Source organism: Emys orbicularis, chromosome 4, assembly GCF_028017835.1.
Source record: "Emys orbicularis isolate rEmyOrb1 chromosome 4, rEmyOrb1.hap1, whole genome shotgun sequence".
Taxonomy (NCBI): domain Eukaryota; kingdom Metazoa; phylum Chordata; order Testudines; family Emydidae; genus Emys; species Emys orbicularis.
Window position 1 is genome coordinate 153,297,781 of NC_088686.1, and position 20,050 is coordinate 153,317,830.

Below are 20,050 nucleotides of genomic sequence, written 5' to 3' on the forward strand. Positions count from 1 at the left end.
CCTGCCTGCCCCCCCCCTGTGTTCAGCTACCCCCCCTGTGGGGGGCTGGCATCACCACTCCCCACACACACATTCCTCTGCACCCCACTTTTTTGACAAAAGTGGGCATTTGTCCCATTTGCTCTTGCCAACTGATCAACTTTTGCCAAAAAAGTTGGGACGGCCAGGACAGGGCTTAAAAAAGGGACGGTCCCGGCCAAAACAGGACATGTGGCCACCTGTGATGGGGTGAACTCACCCCGCACTGGACGGGGAAGGGTTAACTCCTCAATGTGGGCAGAGGAAGCCACGCCCCCACATTCCTACTGGGCATGCTTCAGGTGTAGCCCCAGCATAGGCGCCAACTTCCCCTCTGCCCCATGGGTGCTTGACCCCCCCTGGCACTGCCCCTGCCCCACCCCAATTCCACCCCCTTCCCCAAGTCCCCACCCCTGCCCCGCCTCTTTACCGCCTCCTCCACGGAGCACACCATGTCTCCACTCCTCCCCCTCCCTCCTGGAAAGCCCTAAGCGTCGCCAAACAACTGTTAGGCGGCGGGCGGGAATCGCTGTGAGGGGGAGGAGCGGGGACGCGGCACGCTCGGGGGAGGAGGAGGCAAGGAGGGTGTGGAGGTGCAGGGAGCTTGGCTGCCAGTGGGTGCCCACTAATTTTTCCCCGTGGGTGCTCCAGCCCTGCAGCACCCACGGAGCCAGAGCCTATGAGCACCAGTTTAAGAGGGAGCAGTTCACCACCGGAGAGGCAGGATGTTCCTTGCCGGCTCCAACCCAGGAACCACGGGAACCCTGGACTGCAGAAATCAGAGGCGCTGAGACCCTAGCAGATGCTACCTGTGGATGCCCCAGGGGGGTCTGAGCTACAGGGAGTTGCACCAGCTGAGGAACCTGGAGACCCCGAAGACATGCAGACTGCCACCAGGAGTAACACGGCAGGAAGTAGCCTGGAGTGTGGGGGACTAGCCATTGTCCCGATGATGGTCAGCGTGTTGCAGACGGATCCCTGCTGACCCAGTGGCAGACACACTCGACACTAAGGCCAGGTCTATACTACACGGTTAAGTCAACCTAAGTTACGCAACTCCAGCTACATGAATAATGTAGCTGGAGTCGACTTGCCTTACGCTTCTCATTCTGGTAGAGTACTGAAGTTGACAGGAGAGCAGTCTGCAGTCGATTTAGCGGGTAGACCAGCTAAATCGACCCCCGGTGGCTCGATCGCCGCAGCGTCGATCCACAGTAAGTGTAGACATACCCTGACACGGCCCTAGGCTGGGACCCGATGGAGCAGGGAGGGCCCAGGTCCCCCTACCTGGCCGCCACCACCCCCTAGGCCCACACACTCCAACTGGCCACTAGGCCATACAGCCCCACCCTGAAGGGCAACTGTATTGACTCCGGCTGCTAGACCTTACTGTCTTGCAAACCCAGAGTATCTCTATGGACTCTAGCTGCTAGGCCTCACTCCCCTGCAGAGAAAGGCTCCCGCCCCCCAAACCTGACATAGGTCATGTGACCCTACTGCCTTGTGGATCAGGGCGATTACATAGACTCCAGTCATTGGGCCTTAGAACCCTGTGGATCAGGGCAACTCTATGGACTTCAGCCCTTAGGTCTCACGGCCTAGAGACAGAAGGGAGCTTGAAGATTGGGGTCCCCCCACCCCATCACACCATCCTATAACTAGATGAGATTGTCTGACTTGTATTATGCAGGTTAGACTATGACCTAATGGTCCCTTCTGGACTTAAAATCTATGAAAGTAGAAACCCAGTGCTTAATTTGTGCCGGGGCTTGCCAAGGCTGAGGCCCGGCACTTCCTGGCTTGGCAGTTCATAGCCCCGGCACCTCCGGCCTCTCCTCGTCAGTTATGAAAGTAAAAAAAATTGCTCAAGCCCCAGCATCTCTTTCATCACAAATTAAACACTATAGAAACCCCAGATTCACAGTGTCAAATGTCCTGTATTGCCAAATTCATGGTGACACCAATTCCAAATTCACAGCCACCAAACGCTGCACAGTGTCACCACACTCAAATTTAATATAGCCAAATTCACACTGTCACCAAATTCTTGTATTGCCAGCCCCCAATTCAACAAACAAAAATCATGTGTCAGGCCCCCAAGAGATCATTAGATTGGCTTAAAAAACCCCATGAGATTTAAAAAATATAATAAATTTGTCAATCTCGTTACTTCCCGTTCATGGTTAGAGCCTTTGCGGAGGATTACATTTTCTGACTCTTCTTCCCAACCATGAGGGCTAGGGATGGACTTTGTTTTTTAAATGACAGCCAAAATTCTCACATAATCCCCTGACTCCGGGAGCTGGGGCTTTAAAAAAAAACAACACCAAACTTCATGAAACTCACAAACAAATCATGAGAGTCTGTGACACTGCCAATTTAAGACCAGCTGGATGCTCAGAAAGCGGGAGACTATGCACAAGTGACTTAATGCTTCAATTTGCATATTTGAATATACACAGCTTTATTTGCATGGAGGAGAGGTCACCAGAGCTTAAGCCTGACGAGGCTGCAGCATGGAGCAAACACTGGGGGAGCCAGGAGAACCGCCTAGATGATCATAACGGTCCCTTCTGGCCTTAGACAGCTCTGGGTCTCGGCACTGCTCCCAGCTGGCTCTGACCTCCCCTGAGGCTGGTGTCTGGGGATGTTTCGTGGGTTCTTGAGGCTCTGACCCTGAGCTCCTTGTCCTGGGCTGGGTGGAGGGGAGCTGTGGCTGGGTTGCTGGTCTCCAGTGCTGGCTGTTGCTTGCTAAAGACTAAGAGGGGGTTAATGGCTGCTTCCTGCCATCAGCTGGGGGGATGCTCTGGCTCGGCTGCTCCCAGCTCTGGCTGCCCCCGGGGCTGGCCGTGGCTAGGAGCAGGGGTTGGCTCTGCTGCCTGCCCCCCTGATTGAGCTCTCAGGCCCGGTGTCCCTCTTGCCAAAATCGGGGCATTTCAGCTTCTAGGAGCTGTTCAGGCAAGAGCTAAAACTGCCCGTGACTGAAACAGGTTCCCCCGTCTCGCTCTAACCTGCCACCACCATCACACTGCCAAGGAGCAGGAACCAGAGCCCTCGGGCCTGTGCTAAGAAGGTGTCACAGAAGGTACAATATAGGGCTGCACATTTGGGGGTTGATCCCTGCTCGGGTCCATGTGTCATAGCCCCCACTCTGTTCTTCCACTCCAGGGGGGGGCAGAGGGGGGAGAAAAAGAAGTCTGCCCAGGTCTAGTGTGGAGGGTGGGGACACAGCTCCTCAGGCAGCCACCTGTCTCCTCCACACATCAGCCCCTAGGTGTTACTGCTGGCCAGCTGTAAACAAGAGGGACACATCCTAGGTAGAATGATGCCTAGTTAAAGTTGCCTGATGCATTCACTTTAAGACCCTGTCTTCAGTTGCTTATAGCTTTTTCAGACTTGAGCCATTCAGGCTGAAATGCTTCATGCCGGGTGCCTGCCTCAGGCTGAATGTTCTGGAAAGTTTCAGCGGAAATCATAGAAATGCAGGGCTGAAAGGGACCATGTACTTCCAGGCCAGACAGGCTGTATCATTCTTGATAAACTCACAGGAATGAACCTTATATATTGGGGAAAACAGGTACTCCTGGAGCTGGTCTGTGTCTCTCATGAGGGTGGTGTTGGGCAGGTTTGATCTCTGTCCGAACTTCCCCCCCCCAGCCAGTTCAGAAACAATTCTGCAATTTGCCTTTTAGCCAGGTTCACCTTGATGTGGTCTCTGTGTAAATCTACACCTTCCCTCTCAGAGAAACTGTCGGGCATCGTGCAATCAGCACTGGAGTCTGCCATAGCTCTGACCTAGTCTTCATTTTTAAAGGGTTAATGAGGAATGAGGAAAATACCCTTTGTCCCAGGCCGAGCCCAGGGCCTGCGTTAGCTGGCTGAGCTTCATAGGTAAGAGTAGAACGAATCAATAAAACAAATGTCCAAGGCCTTCACCTTCACAATCAGGACTTTGCCTTCGTGCGCGACCAGATCTACATCCATCTTCTCCTTCAAGAGCTGTCTCAGGATAATGTATCTGTCATCCCCTTGGCAGCAGGGAGCTAGGAACATGTGGTTCCCAAAGAGCTTAGCCAGAAAGATCCTGGCAAAGGCTGCAACACATGCCACACCCGTAAACTACCAGCAGATCTTGCTTTGCAAAAATGTAACTAGGGATCTGGTCAGGGGTCCCCTGCACCCAACATACACAATGTACTTTTCTGATGCCTTGGTTGTACTTATGTTGAGTTGTTGACCATGAAACACAGATGTCTGTCTAGATCAGTGATTCTCAATCTGTTTATTATTGTGGGCCGCAGGTTGAGAACCACAGGGCCCCCGCACCCTAAAACCACTCACAGTCCCTTATGCCCAGCGCCCCTGCCCAGAGTGGGGCCAGGCGTGGAGCTGGGCACCAGCGGGGATCCGGACCCTGCCACATGGGGCCAGGCAGCAGCTGGGACCCCCAGTGCCAGCCAGTAGCATAGCACCTGGTGGGGCTGGCAGCTAGGACTCGAGAAGGGGGTCAGGAGCGGAGGCCCACCTAAAACTGGGGGCAAACCCCTAGTTCCCAGAGCCCCCCAAAAAACTTACCCACAGACCTACTCACCAGCCCCCTGCTGGCAGAATCATAAAATATCAGGGTTGGAAGAGACCTCAGGAGGTCATCTAGTCCAACCCCCTGCTCAAAGCAGGACCAACCCCCACTGAATCCCCAAATCCCTAAATGGTCCCTTCAAGGATTGAACCTACAACCCTGGGTTTAGCAGGCTAATGCTCAAACCACTGAGCTATCCCTCCCCCCAGGGGTGCATGATGCTGTCTCCCCCTCAGCCAGCCCTGCTCCCTGCCAGACCAGAGCAGCAAATTTTGAATTTTTTTTTAGCACACAGTTGGGCGGCAGATGTGTGCTAATTGGCCGCATGCGGCCCGCATCTTGAGAACCGCTGGTTTAGATCATCACAGTCTTCAACATCACCAGGGATCCTAGTTTTCCGTGATAAAAAACCGCAAAATCTCTCATAAAAAAACATAAAAATCTTCATTTTCAGCGATTAAAATGAAATGCTGAACTTTAGTTTCCCTAGCCATAATATATAGAGTATCACTTGAACACAATGTTTTATTGATATCTTTACAATTTTAAACAAGTTTGAAGCCTCTTGTTTTCATTTCTTTTCATTCTGTTTATGTTGAGCTCTTTCCATTTGTTCTACAATTGTCTGCCTTCAAATGTAATCTACAACCTTGCTGAATCCTGTACAGAACAGCACATTACCATCAACGTGAAATTTGTCCTTGCCAAAGTCAGTGACATGGTCTTTAGGGGCGGTTTTTAAAGTTTTTGGCATCTTTTCGTAACTTTACTTACTCACGTCTGGAGGCTGAAGTAAAATCTGAGATGCATTAAAACATGAACCCCTATACGTCCTTGAATAACCTCTCTACGCTGGAAGCAGTTTACTGGAGTATGTTTAGCGATGTAAATTTAAAGAGCATTCAAAAATCAAGCACAAGAGGGGGAGGTTGTGCGCATTGAATAAGTGACACTGGTACTTTCAGTAACGTTTAGTGAATATATGTTTTTATTTTTTCACAAATTTAAAGATTCTCCGTAAAAATGCAAATTCTGCATTTTTCTGCAGCCAATGGATTTCTACGATCCCTGAACATCACACAGCTTACAGTCCTGGCCTTTGCACTGGTGGGTCTTTTTCCATGTAGTACTGACACCTGTCACACAGCATCTTGGACTGGCTTTGCTTTGGGTTGCCAACAGGGCCGGCTCCAGGCACCAGCTTGCCAAGCAGGTGCTTGGGGCGGCCACTCCGGAGAGGGGCGGCACGTCCAGCTATTCGGCGGCAATTCGGCGGACGGTCCCTCACTCCCGCTCGGAGCGAAGGACCTTCCGCTGAATTGCCACCGCAGATCGCGATCGCGGCTTTTTTTTTTTTTTTTTTTTGCGCTGCTTGGGGCGGCAAAAACCCTGGAGCCGGCCCTGGTTGCCAAGGCCTTCTGTCTGTCTAAACACAACCGGGACCTGCAGCACACCCTGCCAGTGTCGCACCTCTAGCACCTGCCGTACACTTGTAAGGATAAGGCCTTTTCCTGTAGCCATATTGTAAGGCCTAAAGCCTTTGTCTGCAGCCAGATTAGAAGAGCAGCAGCCGTTAGCTGAGAAGCAGAAAGTCACATCCTCACATTCCATCTAAGTTATATTAAAACAATGTAATACCAGGCTGTTAAGAAGGAGATCCTGTTCTAATAGCACCCACCATCACCTAGGGTGACCAGACAGCAAATATGAAAAATCGGGACAAGGGTGGGGGGTAATAGGAGCCTATATAAGAAAAAGACCCAAAAATTGGGACTGTCCCTATAAAATCGGGACATCTGGTTACCCTACCATCACCAGATAAACAGATTTTAAGATGGTTAAAGAAAACTTAGTTTGATAGCATTCTGTCTAGCAAGAAACCACTTAACAATAGTTGTGGTTGTGAAATCCTCATTTCTTTATTGTTTTATCTTTATGGTCCCCACTTCTCAAAGGTGCCACAGGACCCTCTGTTGCTTTTTACAGATTCAGACTAACACGGCTACCCCTCTGATACTTCTCTACTGTTTGTCTGTATGATCTCTGTCTGGTTCTCTGATTGTTTCTGTCTGCTGTATAATTAATTATGCAAGGTGTAAATCAATGAAGGTGGTGGGGTAGGATTGGTTAGAGAATTTCGTTACAATATGTTAGGATTGGTTAGTAAAATTTTAGTAAAATGATTGGTTAAGGTACAGTAAGCAGGACTCAAGTTTCACTATATAAACTGGGGTCCAAAAGGAAGTTCTTTGGAACCAGCTCCAGGACACAGCCCCAAACTCAAGAGCTGCCAGACCTCAACACTCTGCCAATGACACCATGCAGAACCTGGAGTCCCCAAATAACCTGATCCCGAGTGGCCAGCAGGAAAAGTTCGTCTGCCTTATTGGGAGTGGTGAGCATTGTATGTTGAGTGTGAGCATTCTGGTTTTGGTGATTATTAATAAATAGAGGATAAGGATATTACTGTGTAAGGCTCTTTCACTGGTAAAAGACCCCGCAAACCCATAGAGTGTAAGGTTACGCCTGAGCCCACGGAACGGGTAGGGGTGGGTGCCCCTAGAGTGTGTGAATAACAGAGAATTTTGGGTGGGTAACACACTCTGGGCTGAGGCAGAGCCTGCCGCTCTAGTGGCAAGCCTGGCTATTCTTAGGGTTACAGGTCATGTAACAAAGGTCACAGAAATATCTTACCCCATACATAGTCTTCACATCCAAGACCCCAAAGTCATGACCATTACACAAGAGGATAAACGGTGTTTTAGGGTGTACTGGACCCTGGGTCCCCTGCCCCAACCCCCCTTCTCATTGTACATCACCACGCTAACGGTGACCCCTGCACCCCACATCACTGAGCTTTTTTTCTGATGGGAAAAGCCCGATTTCTCATGGACCTTTCTCACCCCGACTAACAGCTCTGTGTTGGTGAGCTTCTTATCAGATAGCACTGCCACCAGGCTGCCTGGCGTCGCCGCTTACCCGGGTGTGTGCGGAGTCCCATTTTCAGTTTAGGGAAATAGGTCACCCTACATAATACTGGTTAAATTCCAGAGAAATTAGAAGAGCTTTCTGAATAGTCTATTTCGGGTTTAATGTGGAATAGTCTTGTGGGTGTACAAGCTTTGCTCTCATTGTCTCCAGGCCAGGCCATTCTGAACGGAACTGACATTTGCATAATGAAGTAATTTGTATCAATGTAATTTCTACTTAGAATTGTTTTCAAGGCCCTGCCCATGCACGCCAGTGGGGGAGGGCGGCTGCCTCCAGCCTCCGCTCGCTTCCGGGCTGGCTCGGGGCGGGGATTGTACCTGACCCACGTGTCCCAGCGCCCGGACTCCTGGGTTCCCAGACCCACTATTGCCCCGCCTGGCCCCGATTCCAGCCCCAGGGAGCCCCCGGCCCCTGCCTCTTGGAGAAGGGGGCGGGGCGGCTCCCGCCTCCAGCCCAGCCGGGACTCTCCGGCACGCATAGGTCTGCGCGGCGCGGCGCGGGAAGGGTTAAAGGCTGGGGCGCTAAATCCGCCCTGGAGCAGGCGGAGCCGAGGAGCTTTCCCGTGCCAGGCCGGACACCTGGGTCCCCAGCCCGGCCCGTGCACAGGGCGGGTCCTCGCTGCAGCCCGGGGATCGGCGGATGAGCGGGGCGCAGGGGAGGGAGAGAAACAGCCGCGGAAGCAGGAAATCGCTGCCCGGAGAAAGCGGCTGCTGGGGGATCGGAGTCGAGGGGGGCTGGAGAGACCCCCCAGCCAGCGCCAACGCAGTCGGGGGGTCTGCAACTGAGCTAACCTGGGGCTTCCACCCCCCTAGTAGGGCAGTGACACGCATGGGGGGGAGGGCTAATCCCAGCCCCCTCCCTGGGATGTTACTGAGAATGTCGCACCTGCCCCAGGCCCAGAATAACGGGGTCCTGCTCTCCTCGGGGGATGCCCTGGGAACTGACTAGGCCCCTTTTCTCCGTTCTCCAGATTGTCTGTCTGAAGAGACACGCCCGGTCTGTCCCTTCCCTGCTGCCACGGACCCCGCCTTGCCCCAGACCATGGCGATGGCTGCAGCGGGGCCGGCGCAGGTAGGATGCTGGTTGGGAGCTTGCTGGGGGTAGTGACTCCCCGGCCGGGCTCTGGCTGGTCCTGGCTGGGGGCCGAGGGGGGCCGGGACCCGGATCCCTCCCGCGCTACTGACCCCAGGGCTGGGGGCAGCAGCAGCAGCTCCTGGGGGGTGGCACTGACCCAGGCCAAGCGCTGACCCGGGGTAGGAAGCGGCTTAGCACGGTGGGGCCAGGCCTGGCCCGGGGTCCTACTTTGCACCAGCGTAGCCTGGGGTCTCAGGGGCTGCAGCAGCCGGAGGGCCGGGGAGCGGCTTTGGGGCCCCGGGACACCACCCGCAAAGCCGGGAGTGTCCCTGGGGACTAGGAAAGGGAGGGCCCTGGCCGGGCGGACATGCGGAGCCGGGTGCGACCCCTTTCCCCTGAGTCCCTGGCCTAACAATGGAGCCCTGAGGTGCCTGAGCAAGGGGAGGGAGCTGGCAGTGAGCACAGGCCTGGGGCAGAGGCGGGGACTCCGGCCGGGGGGGGAGGAGCCTGTTCCCTGCCCTGGGATTCGGGCCCTTCCCAGCGCCCCGCCCCAGAGCCCCATAGGGAGCTGAGGGCGACTCCTTTCCCCGGCCAGCAGGGCCCCGAGTCCCTGGGGGAGCTGTGGGGGGTCGGGGGGAGTCTCCCTGGGTCACAGCTGCTGGGCTGGGTGTTATCCCTGTGAGTTGCTCCCATAGAAACCGCGTCCCCTGCTGAGACTCCGGGCTGGAGCGGAAGGTGCTGAGTGTGTAACGCTTGTGCCAGCAGCTCCAGGTGGCGTTTGAGGACATCGCTCTGTATTTCACCCCGGAGGAGTGGGAGCTCTTATCCCAGCCAGAGAAGCAGCTATACCGGGACCAGATGCTGCGGAATTACCGGGCCCTCGTTTCCCTGGGTAAGGACCAATTTCCCTTCTTCTATTCGCAGCTGTGAATGTCTGGGTTCCCTTGAATCTTCGGCTGCCCATGTGCCACCAAGTGGTGGCAAATGTCAGTACTAGGGCTATCAAGCGATTAAAAAAAATTAATCACAATTAATCGCACTGTTAATAATAGAATACCATTTAAATATTTTTGGATGTTTTCTACATTTTCAAATATATTGATTTCAATTACAACACAGAATACAAAATGTACAGTGCTCACTTTATATTTATTTATTACAAATATTTGCAGTATAAAAAAACAAAAGAAATAGTATTTTTCAATTCATCTCGTACAAGTCCTGTAGTGCAATCTTTATTGTGAAAGGGCAACTTACAAATGTAGATTTTGTTTGTTACATAACTGCACTCAAAAACAAAATAATGTTAGAGCGTAAAAGTCCACTCAGTCCTACTTCTTGTTCAGCCAACCACTAAGACAAGGAAGTTTGTTTACATTTACGGGAGATAACGCTGCCCGCTTCTTATTTACAATGTCACCTGAAAGTGAGAACAGACGTTCACATGGCACTTTTGTAGCTGGCATTGCAAAGTATTTATGTGCCAGATATGCTACATTTGTAAGTTGCACTTTCACGATAAAGAGATTGCACTACAGTACTTGTATGAGGTGAATTGAAAAATACTATTTCTTTTGTTTATCATTTTTACACTGAAATATTTGTAATAAAAATAACAGTATAAAGTGAGCACTGTACACTTTGTATTCTGTGTTGTAATTGAAGTCAATATATTTTAAAATGTAGAAAAACATCCAAAAATATTTAATAAATTTCAATTGGGATTCTATTGTTTAACAGCACATTTAATTGTGATTATTTTTTTTAATTGCAATTAATTTTTTTTGAGTTAATCGTATAAATTAACTGAGATTAATGGACAACCCTCGTCAGCACCTTTTGGAGGAGAACTCAGGTCTATAGAGCCTGGGGCTAATTGTGGTGTAACTTGTTTACTTTCATTATGTACCTCAGTCCTGGCACAGCGGTGGTAGCAAACAAACAACCTCTTCCAGGAATCCCAGCCCAGACACCGATGGCAGCAACTCTGCCTCAAGGCACCCACCCTTACCCAGTTCCTAGGCCTCAGGGTGTAACTTTACACTCTGAATGTTTGTGGTTTGTTTGTTTGTGTGTTTTACTAGTGAAAGAACCTTACACAGTAATATCCTTAATCTCTATTTATTAACAATCACCAAAACGGAATGCTCACGCTCAGCATACAATGCTCACCACTCCCAATAAGGCAGACAAACTTTTCCTGCTGGCCACCAGGATCAGGTTGTCTGGGGACTCCAGTTTCTGGGGGTGTTGAGGTCTGGCAGCTCTGATCTTTAGGCTGTGTTCTGGAGCTGGTTCCAAAGAACTTCCTGTTGGACCCCAGTTTATATAGTGAAACTTGAGTCCCGCTTAGCTGTACCTTTACCCAATCATTTTAAAGTAAAGTACTACAAAATAAGTCTTTGACCAATCTTAACATATTGGGAAACAATTCTTTACCCAATCATACCTTCGTTGATTTAAATGTAAAATTAATTATGCAACAGACAGAAACAATCAAAGAACCAGACAGAAACCATACAGATAAACAATAGAGAAGTAGGGACCGTAAAGGTAAAACAAAGTAGAGATTTCACACCCACAACTGTTGATAAGTGATTCCTTACCAGACAGAATGCTATCAGACAAAGTTTTCTTTAACTGTCGTAAGATCTGTTTCTTTAGCTGGTGATGGTGGGTGCTATTAAGACAGGAGTCTTCTTAACAGCCCGATATTCAGGGCCGGCTCCAGGCACCAGCTGACCAAGCAGGAGCTTGGGGCGGCCACTTCGGAGAGGGGCGGCACGTCCAGCTGTTTGGCGGCAATTCGGCGGACGGTCCCTCACTCCTGCTTGGAGCGAAGGACCTCCCGCTGAATTGCCGTCGCAGATTGCGATCGCGGCTTTTTTGTTTTGTTTTGTTTTTGTTTGGCTGCTTGGGGGCGGCCAAAACCCTGGAGCCGGCCCTGCCGATATTACATTGTTTTAATGTAATTTAGATGGAATGTGCAGATGTTTGGGGAGGGTATGGAAAACCGTTCTGAAGCGGCTGCCGGGGGAGGCGAGCATGTATCTGTTCAAAATGGAGCATGATTAGGGACTTCAGCATCTCTGTTTGCTCCTCCATTACTTTTATCATCCACTCAGTGGCCATTTACAGCGACATAATGAAGCACAGTGTCTACACTGACACTTTGTCGCTAAAACTTTGCCTCAAAAAGCCTCTCATCGAGATGGTTTTATTTGATCACCAAAACAGTTTTTGTCACCAAAAGTCGCATTGTAGTGTGTACACCTCCACTGTTTTGTCAACAAAACTGTGTAGTGTAGACAAGACCTTAGTAATAAAACTGATTCTTTCCCCCCCAAACAGGCTATTCAGGTTCCACACCGGACTTAATCCACCGGATCGAGGTAGGGGAGGCAGAGCTCTGGATCCAGGATGCCGAGAACTCCAGGGAAAGCTCAGGGCCTGAGAGCCCCTCCCGAGGTGAATCACTGTAACCCAATCCCTTAACAGGGAGGGGAATTCACCACTGGAACACCTTCCTTAGGGACGGGATGGATTCTCCATCACTGGGAGTCTGTCGGTGGAGATGGGGCATCTCTCTCTCATAGCCCTGCTCTAACTCAGCCAGCAGTTACTGGGCCGGAGGCAGGAATTGCTGGGGAATTTCTCTGGCTGGGTTAGGCAGGAGGCCAGGCTGGATGAGCACAGTGGGCTTCTCTGGGCTTGATATCTATGACCCGGGATGGGACCTAAGAGAGATGGGGCCTCAAAGCAGTGAAAGAGACGTGAATTGGCGATGGGGAGGTGATGAGATGGGATGAGGAATGGGATAGTGGTATGTGACAGTGTGGTGGGGGATTTGAGGGGTGCTGAGGGAAAGAGAGAGCTCTCCTGAGGGAAGGACATGGGCTGTGTTTACACAGAGGTAGCGCATTGGATTGGCGCATTGGAGTGGATTCATAAGTTCTAGATTCATTTCCTGAAGTGCATCACTACAGCGCTCCCTGTGCATCAGTTTCACCCTCTGTGTAATGGGGAGGGCTGTGAGGCCGTGAGGTTAACATCCCTGTGTGTGTGTCAGGGGATCAGACTCTGTAGAGCTGGGGGGTGAGACAGGTCTTCTGGTCCATAGTCGACAAAGCTCTCTTCTAGGCTTCCTTGCAGATAGGACTCATTCTAGGGCAAGAGTTCTGAGCCATTTCCCCCTGCCATTTAACCAGGACTCCCGGCAATATGGGAAGGGCACGGTGGCATTGACCCCAGGTCTAGGATCTACGGGAGGGAGCGCAGTGGGACAACCTTTCTCTCATTCCCCCTCTCTTCCTGCTCCCTCAGTGGCACAAACCCTTTGACACTTCAAACTAACATTGCTTCAGTGCTAATGTTTAGCTCGGCCATCAGTCTAAATGAGGTCTGTGCTTGTCTGTAGATCGCAGGCCCACTCTGTAGGAGCCATGAACACCTTCCCGCTTAACAATATCCATTGATTGGCTTGTAAAACAATACAAAAGTAGTTTCAGGTTACATCACATAAATCCTGAGTAATTTGTCCCTTCCCCCACACCGGCAAGAAAAAACAAACTTCCAGTTTAGTTTTGCACAAGAAATGAAACATCAGGCCCAGGGGGAATGACTTCTTGAAAAGGACTCACTCCCCCACGGGAATAAGCGGTGTTGTTCTAAGCACCTTTATACTGGTCTAACTGTGTCCACATTAGAGGGCTGTAGCCCTTTAACTAAACTGGTTTCAAAGTGGTATAGTTAAAACAGTACCAAAACGGGGGAGCAGGCCTCATGCGACAAAATGGGGGGAAAGTGAAGAACCAACAACATAAAATCCTCTGATTGAAATAAAAACTAAATCAGTTTGAAAAGAAAAACCGGACCCTGTTTGTCCTGCATTCGCCTGTAGGGGTCCTGGTCCTGGATCAGGGCTGTGTTGTACCAGTTTCCTGGGCACTCTACAATTTAAGCATAAAATGAGACACGAGGTGCATGCTCATGTGGGAGCAGGTGCTAGGTGCTGCACAAACAAGTTAGGGTAGAACCACCATAAGTCAGGCTGCAGATTTGTCACAGCATTTTGTATCAAATGGCACCGACCATTCACAGCAGCACCCTCCACCCAGCACCGTGACCCTAATCCTGGCCTGGTGTGGAGAGGCTTTGGGGCTGGGGGGAGACTCGAGTGAGCCTGCCCCGTACTCACCCCACAGTGTTAGTCCCTGGAGCTCCTGGCTCTAGGGCTTGTCCTGATTCCCTGCCCACACCCCACAGCAACAGTTCCTATCCCGTGGGGCTCACGTTTGATCTGTCATGGGTGGGACAGAGGGGCAAATGTGAGTGGCACTTTGGCCCTGGATGCCAGGTTACACTGCCTGGTGCAGGGCTTTGGGCCCAGCCCCGTGGGACAGGAGTCACTATTGCGTTGTGAGTCACAGACAAGTCACGGGAAAATTGAGCTATCGATGAGATTTTTCTCACTTTGACAAACCTGCAAACTTAACCGTGAGCCAACACCAGGATTCCCTCTGCTCTCTCCAGCAGGGCACGGGATCCCGGGAGGAACGAGGAGACGGTCTGAATGTGGGGAGAGTGTGAGAGGAAAGCTGGATCCCACGGTCCACGGGGGAAACCGTGGACAGGATGGAGTCAATCCCCATGCCGAGTGTGGGAATGGACTCAGCCAGAGACCGGACCTGGCTACACACCAGAGGCTTGCCGCGGGGCAGCAATCCCACGGCTGTGTCGACTGCGGCAAGAGGTTCAGCAACGCCTCCGCACTGACCCAGCACCGGCGAACGCACAGCGGGGAGCGGCCGTACCGCTGCGCCGACTGCGGCAAGGGCTTCATCAGAGCCTCCGCACTGAACCAGCACTGGCGCACGCACACCGGGGAGCGGCCCTACCGCTGCGCCGACTGCGGCAAGGACTTCGCTCAGCTCTCACACCTGTCAGCACATCAGCACACGCACACTGGGGAGCAGCTGTACCGCTGTGCTGACTGCGGCCAGAGCTTCTGCTGGGCCAAGTCACTGCACCGGCACCGGCGCACGCACACCCAGGCGTGGCCATACCACTGCGCCGACTGCAGCAAGGACTTCAGTGATGCCGCCTCGCTGAGCCGGCACCGGCGCACGCACACCGGGGAGCGGCCCTACCTCTGTGCCGACTGCGGCAAGAGCTTCGGCAACGCCTGGACGCTGACCCAGCACCGGCGCACGCACACCGGGGAGCGGCCGCACCGCTGCGCCGACTGCGGCAAGGGCTTCAGCAACGCCAGCACGCTGACCCAGCACCGGCGCACGCACACCGGGGAGCGGCCGTTCCGATGCACTGACTGCGGCAAGCGCTTCGGCAACGCCAGCACCCTGACCCAGCATTGGCGCACACATACTGGGGAGCGGCCGTACCGCTGCGCTGACTGCGGCAAGGGCTTCAGCAACGCCAGCACGCTGACCAAGCACCAGCGCACGCACACCGGGGCACAGCCATACCGCTGCACCACCTGCGGCAAGGACTTCAGCCAACAGGCAAACCTTACCAGGCACCTAGCCACACATGCTAATGCTTCTCTACCGTTACCAGGACCTGAGGGGCTTCTGGGGGCCGGTGGGTTTGGCACAGCTCCAGTAGATGCAGACCAGGCTGTGGTCCTGTCTCCATGATGCCCAGCGGAGAGTCCATATGGGGGCAAGGAAGGGAATTAGGCTGAGCACTGTGGGGAAAGGGCGGGCAGATGGATTGTGGAGATGCCCATAAGCTTATTGTGCCTTCAGAGCAATTGGTCATGGCCTACTCCATTAGTGTGACCCTCCCACCCCATCTAGCTGGGATCCAGCCAGGACACGCCCTGCCCTGCCATCTAGCTAGGATCCACCTGTCTCTCTCTTTTATATTTTATATATATATACACACACACACACACACACCCTCTCTAACTGGGACCCAGCCAGGAACTTCCCCCCACAACCATCAGTTCCAGCCAGGACACTCCAGAGGTGGGATTTGCCGTCCCATCTCAGCGTTGATTGGTCTGAGGGACGGGGTGGGACAGCCTGTCTGTGTGATTGAAAGAAGACTCAGGAACTGCTCGTGCTGTCTATTTTAAATAGAAATGTGATCAATAAGAAATATATAACGAATCTTTAACCAAGGTCTAACTATATTTCATATTAAAGAAGCTGATCCATTCTGTTGGCATGGGGAGAAGCCAACGTGAAAAGTAAATCTTTAAAGTGAACCAACCAAAATGTTCTCTAAGGCCTAATTGATTATGAGGCCTGATGAACTTTGTGACTGGCAGGTGCCCAGAGAGACGGTCACATATGAAGTGATCCTACTGACCTGGTCACTGAGGTGTAGGAAACAAGTCCTGGTATGGAGGTGCATAGAGCGGTCTTGTGTTATTTCACTAACTGTTCTCTCCTGTTGCTGGTGGACCAAGCAAGTGAATCAAATGACTGTATATGGCTGCGTTATGAACTACTACCCAAGGACAGAGCCATCCAGGAGGGGGAAGAGACTTTATTCTAACTTCCAGAACATTGCTGCAGACAGCTAAGATGGAAAGAGCATGGAGTCAGACACAGTGGGCCAAAGGAGCACGGAGCAGGGGGCCCACGGAAAGGAACTTGCAGAAATAGATTACTGACTGGAGCTGAGCCAGCAGCTGTTCAGTGCATGGCCTAGCGTGTCTGACCTAAGTGAAGATGGCACAAAGTGTTTTACACAAAGACACTGGAGTTTTCTCCAGGAGTTGCAAGAGGCCTCGTTTCCTCATTGGACGATGAGAAGGGCCATAACTCATATCCTGGCTGGACTTTTTTTTGCCATGAGTCCGGATCACTTCCTGATTGGGCCACATTAGCTTTGCCCATCAGAAAAGGTATAAAATGTCCTACTCCCTGAAATAGAAACATCTGCATGACAGTGCTGGTGAGTGGGAGCATACTTGCCTGGCCAGGTTGAGCGCCTCGTACTGGGTAACAACTGAAATTTGGTCGCTGACAAGCACCACTGAGAAATCCCCGCAGAGAACAGGCGGATGGCTGTCCCAGCACCTTGAGTGAATCACCTGAATGAACTCCCTCTCTGTCTCTAGAGCCAGCCATCGCAGTGGTGAAGCTGAGCTGGAGAAGTCCCTTCCATGCCAACTCCAACTGATACATATAGCAAAATGACATTTATCATAGAATCATAGACTATCAGGGTTGGAAGGGACCTCAGGAGGTCATCTAGTCCAACCCCCTGCTCAAAGCAGGACCAACACCAACTCAATCAACCCAGCCAGGGCTTTGTCAAGCCGGGCCTTAAAAACCTCTAAGGATGGAGATTCCACCACCTCCCTAAGTAACCCATTCCAGTGCTTCACCACCCTCCTAGTGAAATCTCCATGTATTGTTTATCCAATTGTTGTTGTGGTTGTGTTTAAACTAAATGCTTCATATCCGGGTTAAAACCCTCTGGACGACTAAAATCTGTGATGTGTCTTTGTATTACACTAGTCATGAGTTGTCTAGAAGTTACACTGCATCACTAACAGGTTAGGTTTACACTATAGAGCCTATGTTGATGGGGCTATGCCAGCATAGTTACCTAGTATAGATGGAGTGTATGCTGACAGAAGAGGTGTTTCTGCTGGGGTAGGAACACCAACTTCCCGAATGTTGAGCATATGCAGGCGACAGCAGCACATCTATGGCTCTGCAGTCATAGCACCACAGTGTAGATTGTTGCTAAATCGACGAAAGGGCTTATTCGATCGCTTTGATCTTCAATAGCGCTGTTAAGCAATTAAAAAAATTAATCGCGATTCATCGTGTGGTTAATCATGCTGTTAATAATAGAACACGATTTCTTTAAATCTTTTTGGATGTTTTCTACTTTTTCAAATATATTGATTTCTGTTACAACCCAGAATACAAAATGTACTTCAGATTTATTTTTGATTACAAATATTTGCATGTAAAAAAAAAAAAAAAAAAACCAAAAGAAATTGTATTTTTCAATTTCCCCATTACAGGTACTGTCGTGCCATCTCTTTATCATGAAAGTTGAACTTAGAAATGTAGAATTATGTACACAAAAACCTGCATTCAAAAATAAAAGAATGTCAAATTGTAGATCCTGCAAGTCCACTCAGTCCTACTTCTTGTTCAGCCAATTGCTCAAAGAAACCCGTTTGTTTACATTAGCAGGAGATAACGCTGCCCGCTTCTTCTTTACAATGTCACCTGAAAGTGAGAACAGATGTTCGCATGGCACTGTCGTAGCCGGCGTCACAAGATACGTATGTGTCAGATGTGCTAAAGGCCCTTTATGCTTCAATCACCATTCCAGAGGACATGCGTCCATCCTGATGACGGGTTCTGCTCGATAATGATCCAAAACAGTGTGGACCAATGCATGTTCATTTTCATCATCTGAGTCAGGTGCCACCAGCAGAAGGTTGATTTTCTTTTTTGGTGGTTTGGGTTCTGTAGTTTCTGCATCGGAGTGTTGCTCTTTTAAGACATCTGAAAGCATGCTCCACCCCCTGTCCCTCACAGATTTTTTTAAGGCACTTCAGATTCTTAAACCCTGGGTCGAGTACTGTAGCTATCTTTAGAAATCTCACATTGGTACCTTCTTTGCGTTTTGTCAAATCTACAGTGAAAGTGTTCTTAAAATGAACATGTGCTGGGTCATCATCCGATATTGCTATAACATGAAATATATGGCAGAATGTAGGTAAAACAGAGCAGGAGACATACAATTTTCCCTCCAAGGAGTTCAGTCACAAATTAAATTAATGCATTATTTTTTTAATGAGCATCATCAGCATGGAAGCATGTCCTCTGGAATGGTGGCCGAAGCATGAAGGGGTATACAAACGTTTAGCATATCTGGCATGTAAATACCTTGCAATGCCGGCTACAAAAGTGCCATATGACACCTGAAAGTGAGAACAGGTGTTCATTGTAAATAAGAAGCGGACAGCATTATCTCCCGTAAATGTAAATAAACTTTTTTGTTTTAGCGGTTGGCTGAACAAGAAGTAGGACTGATTGGACATTTGGCTCTAAAGTTTTACATTAATTTATTTTTGGAGTGCAGTTATGTAACAAAAACAAATCTACATTTGTAAGTTTCACAACAAAGATTGCATTACAGTACTTGTATGAGGTGAATTGAAAAATATGATTTCTTGTTTGTTTTTACAGTGCAAATATTTGGAATAAAAATATAAAGGGAGCACTGTACACTTTGTATTCTGATTGTAATTGAAGTCAATATATTTTAAAATGTAGAAAAACATCCAAAAATATTTAATAAATTTCAGTTGGGATTCTGTTGTTTAACAGTGTGATTTTTTTTTTTTTTTAATCGTGATTAATTTTTTTTTAGTTAATCGTGTGAGTTAACTGTGATTAATCGACAGCCCTAATTTTGAAGCGTTAACTATGCTGACAAAAGTACTCTTCCACGGAGGTAGCTGTGTCTATATTGGGATTTTGTCTAAATAGCTGTGTTAGTCAGGGATGTGGGTTTTTTTTTTTTTTTTCATCATACCCCTGACCAACGTAGCTGTGCCAATATAACTTTCAAATGTTGACCAAGCCTCAGTTGAGATCACTGGAGGCTGGAGAAACTCATTATGCTAACTAGAGTGCTTCTGTCAATGTAGCTAACGTCATTCAGGGAGGTGGCTTTCCTTCTGTCTTTGTCTGCTATGCTGACAGCGGCTATGTTCTATTTAGAACAGGAAACAGCAAAAGTTACTGCAAGAAACCCTGAGGGCATGTCTACGCTACAAGTGCTACAGTAGCACAGTGTAGCATTGTACTTACCACAGCGAGGGAAGGGGTTTTCCCCGTCTCTGTAGTAACTCCACCCCCTTGAGAGGCAGTAGCAAGGTAGATGGAAGAATTCTTCCATTGACTTAACTGCATTTACAGTGGGAGTAAGGTTGACCTAACTAAGTTGCGCAGGGTGTGACATTTTTATATCTAAGTTTTAGGTGTTGACCATGCCTGAATGTTTCAAAGAGTTCAGCTTAGAAATCCTACAGATTTTTCCAGTCAAGAAAATTGACAGCTTCTTAGACAGAGGGGAAGGAGCTTTGAATTAACTTGTGAGATAAAGATTTTTACCACTATTTAAATGTATGGTTATAGAACTGGTTAAAATCTAGAGAAAGTAGAATAGCTTCAAAATCATTCCCTGCATGTTAGGTTTTGGTTTTAACGTGGTGTAGTCTTGTGCCTGTACAAGCTTGGCTCTGAGTATCCCTGGGCATTGTGCCCCTGAAATGAATTGACATTTCTTGATAATGAAGTAATTTGACTAAATTTCTAAATTCTACTGAGAATTAGTGTCAGTTCAGTCCTGCGACTCCATTAGCAGATAAGCTTGAGT

The 20,050-nt window shown here is 49.8% G+C and overlaps 1 protein-coding gene across 1 annotated transcript in view; it reads left to right on the forward strand.

Moving 5' to 3' along the window:
- The first annotated feature begins 6,916 nt into the window (after positions 1–6,916).
- The window catches only part of LOC135877935 (zinc finger protein 91-like), a 53,725-nt gene continuing 40,591 nt past the window's right edge, over positions 6,917–20,050 (forward strand). The window contains 5 exon segments of the mRNA XM_065403456.1: positions 6,917–6,992; positions 8,559–8,659; positions 9,428–9,554; positions 12,014–12,130; positions 14,198–15,197. Of these exon segments, the coding sequence (XP_065259528.1) occupies positions 6,917–6,992; positions 8,559–8,659; positions 9,428–9,554; positions 12,014–12,130; positions 14,198–15,197 (1,421 nt within the window).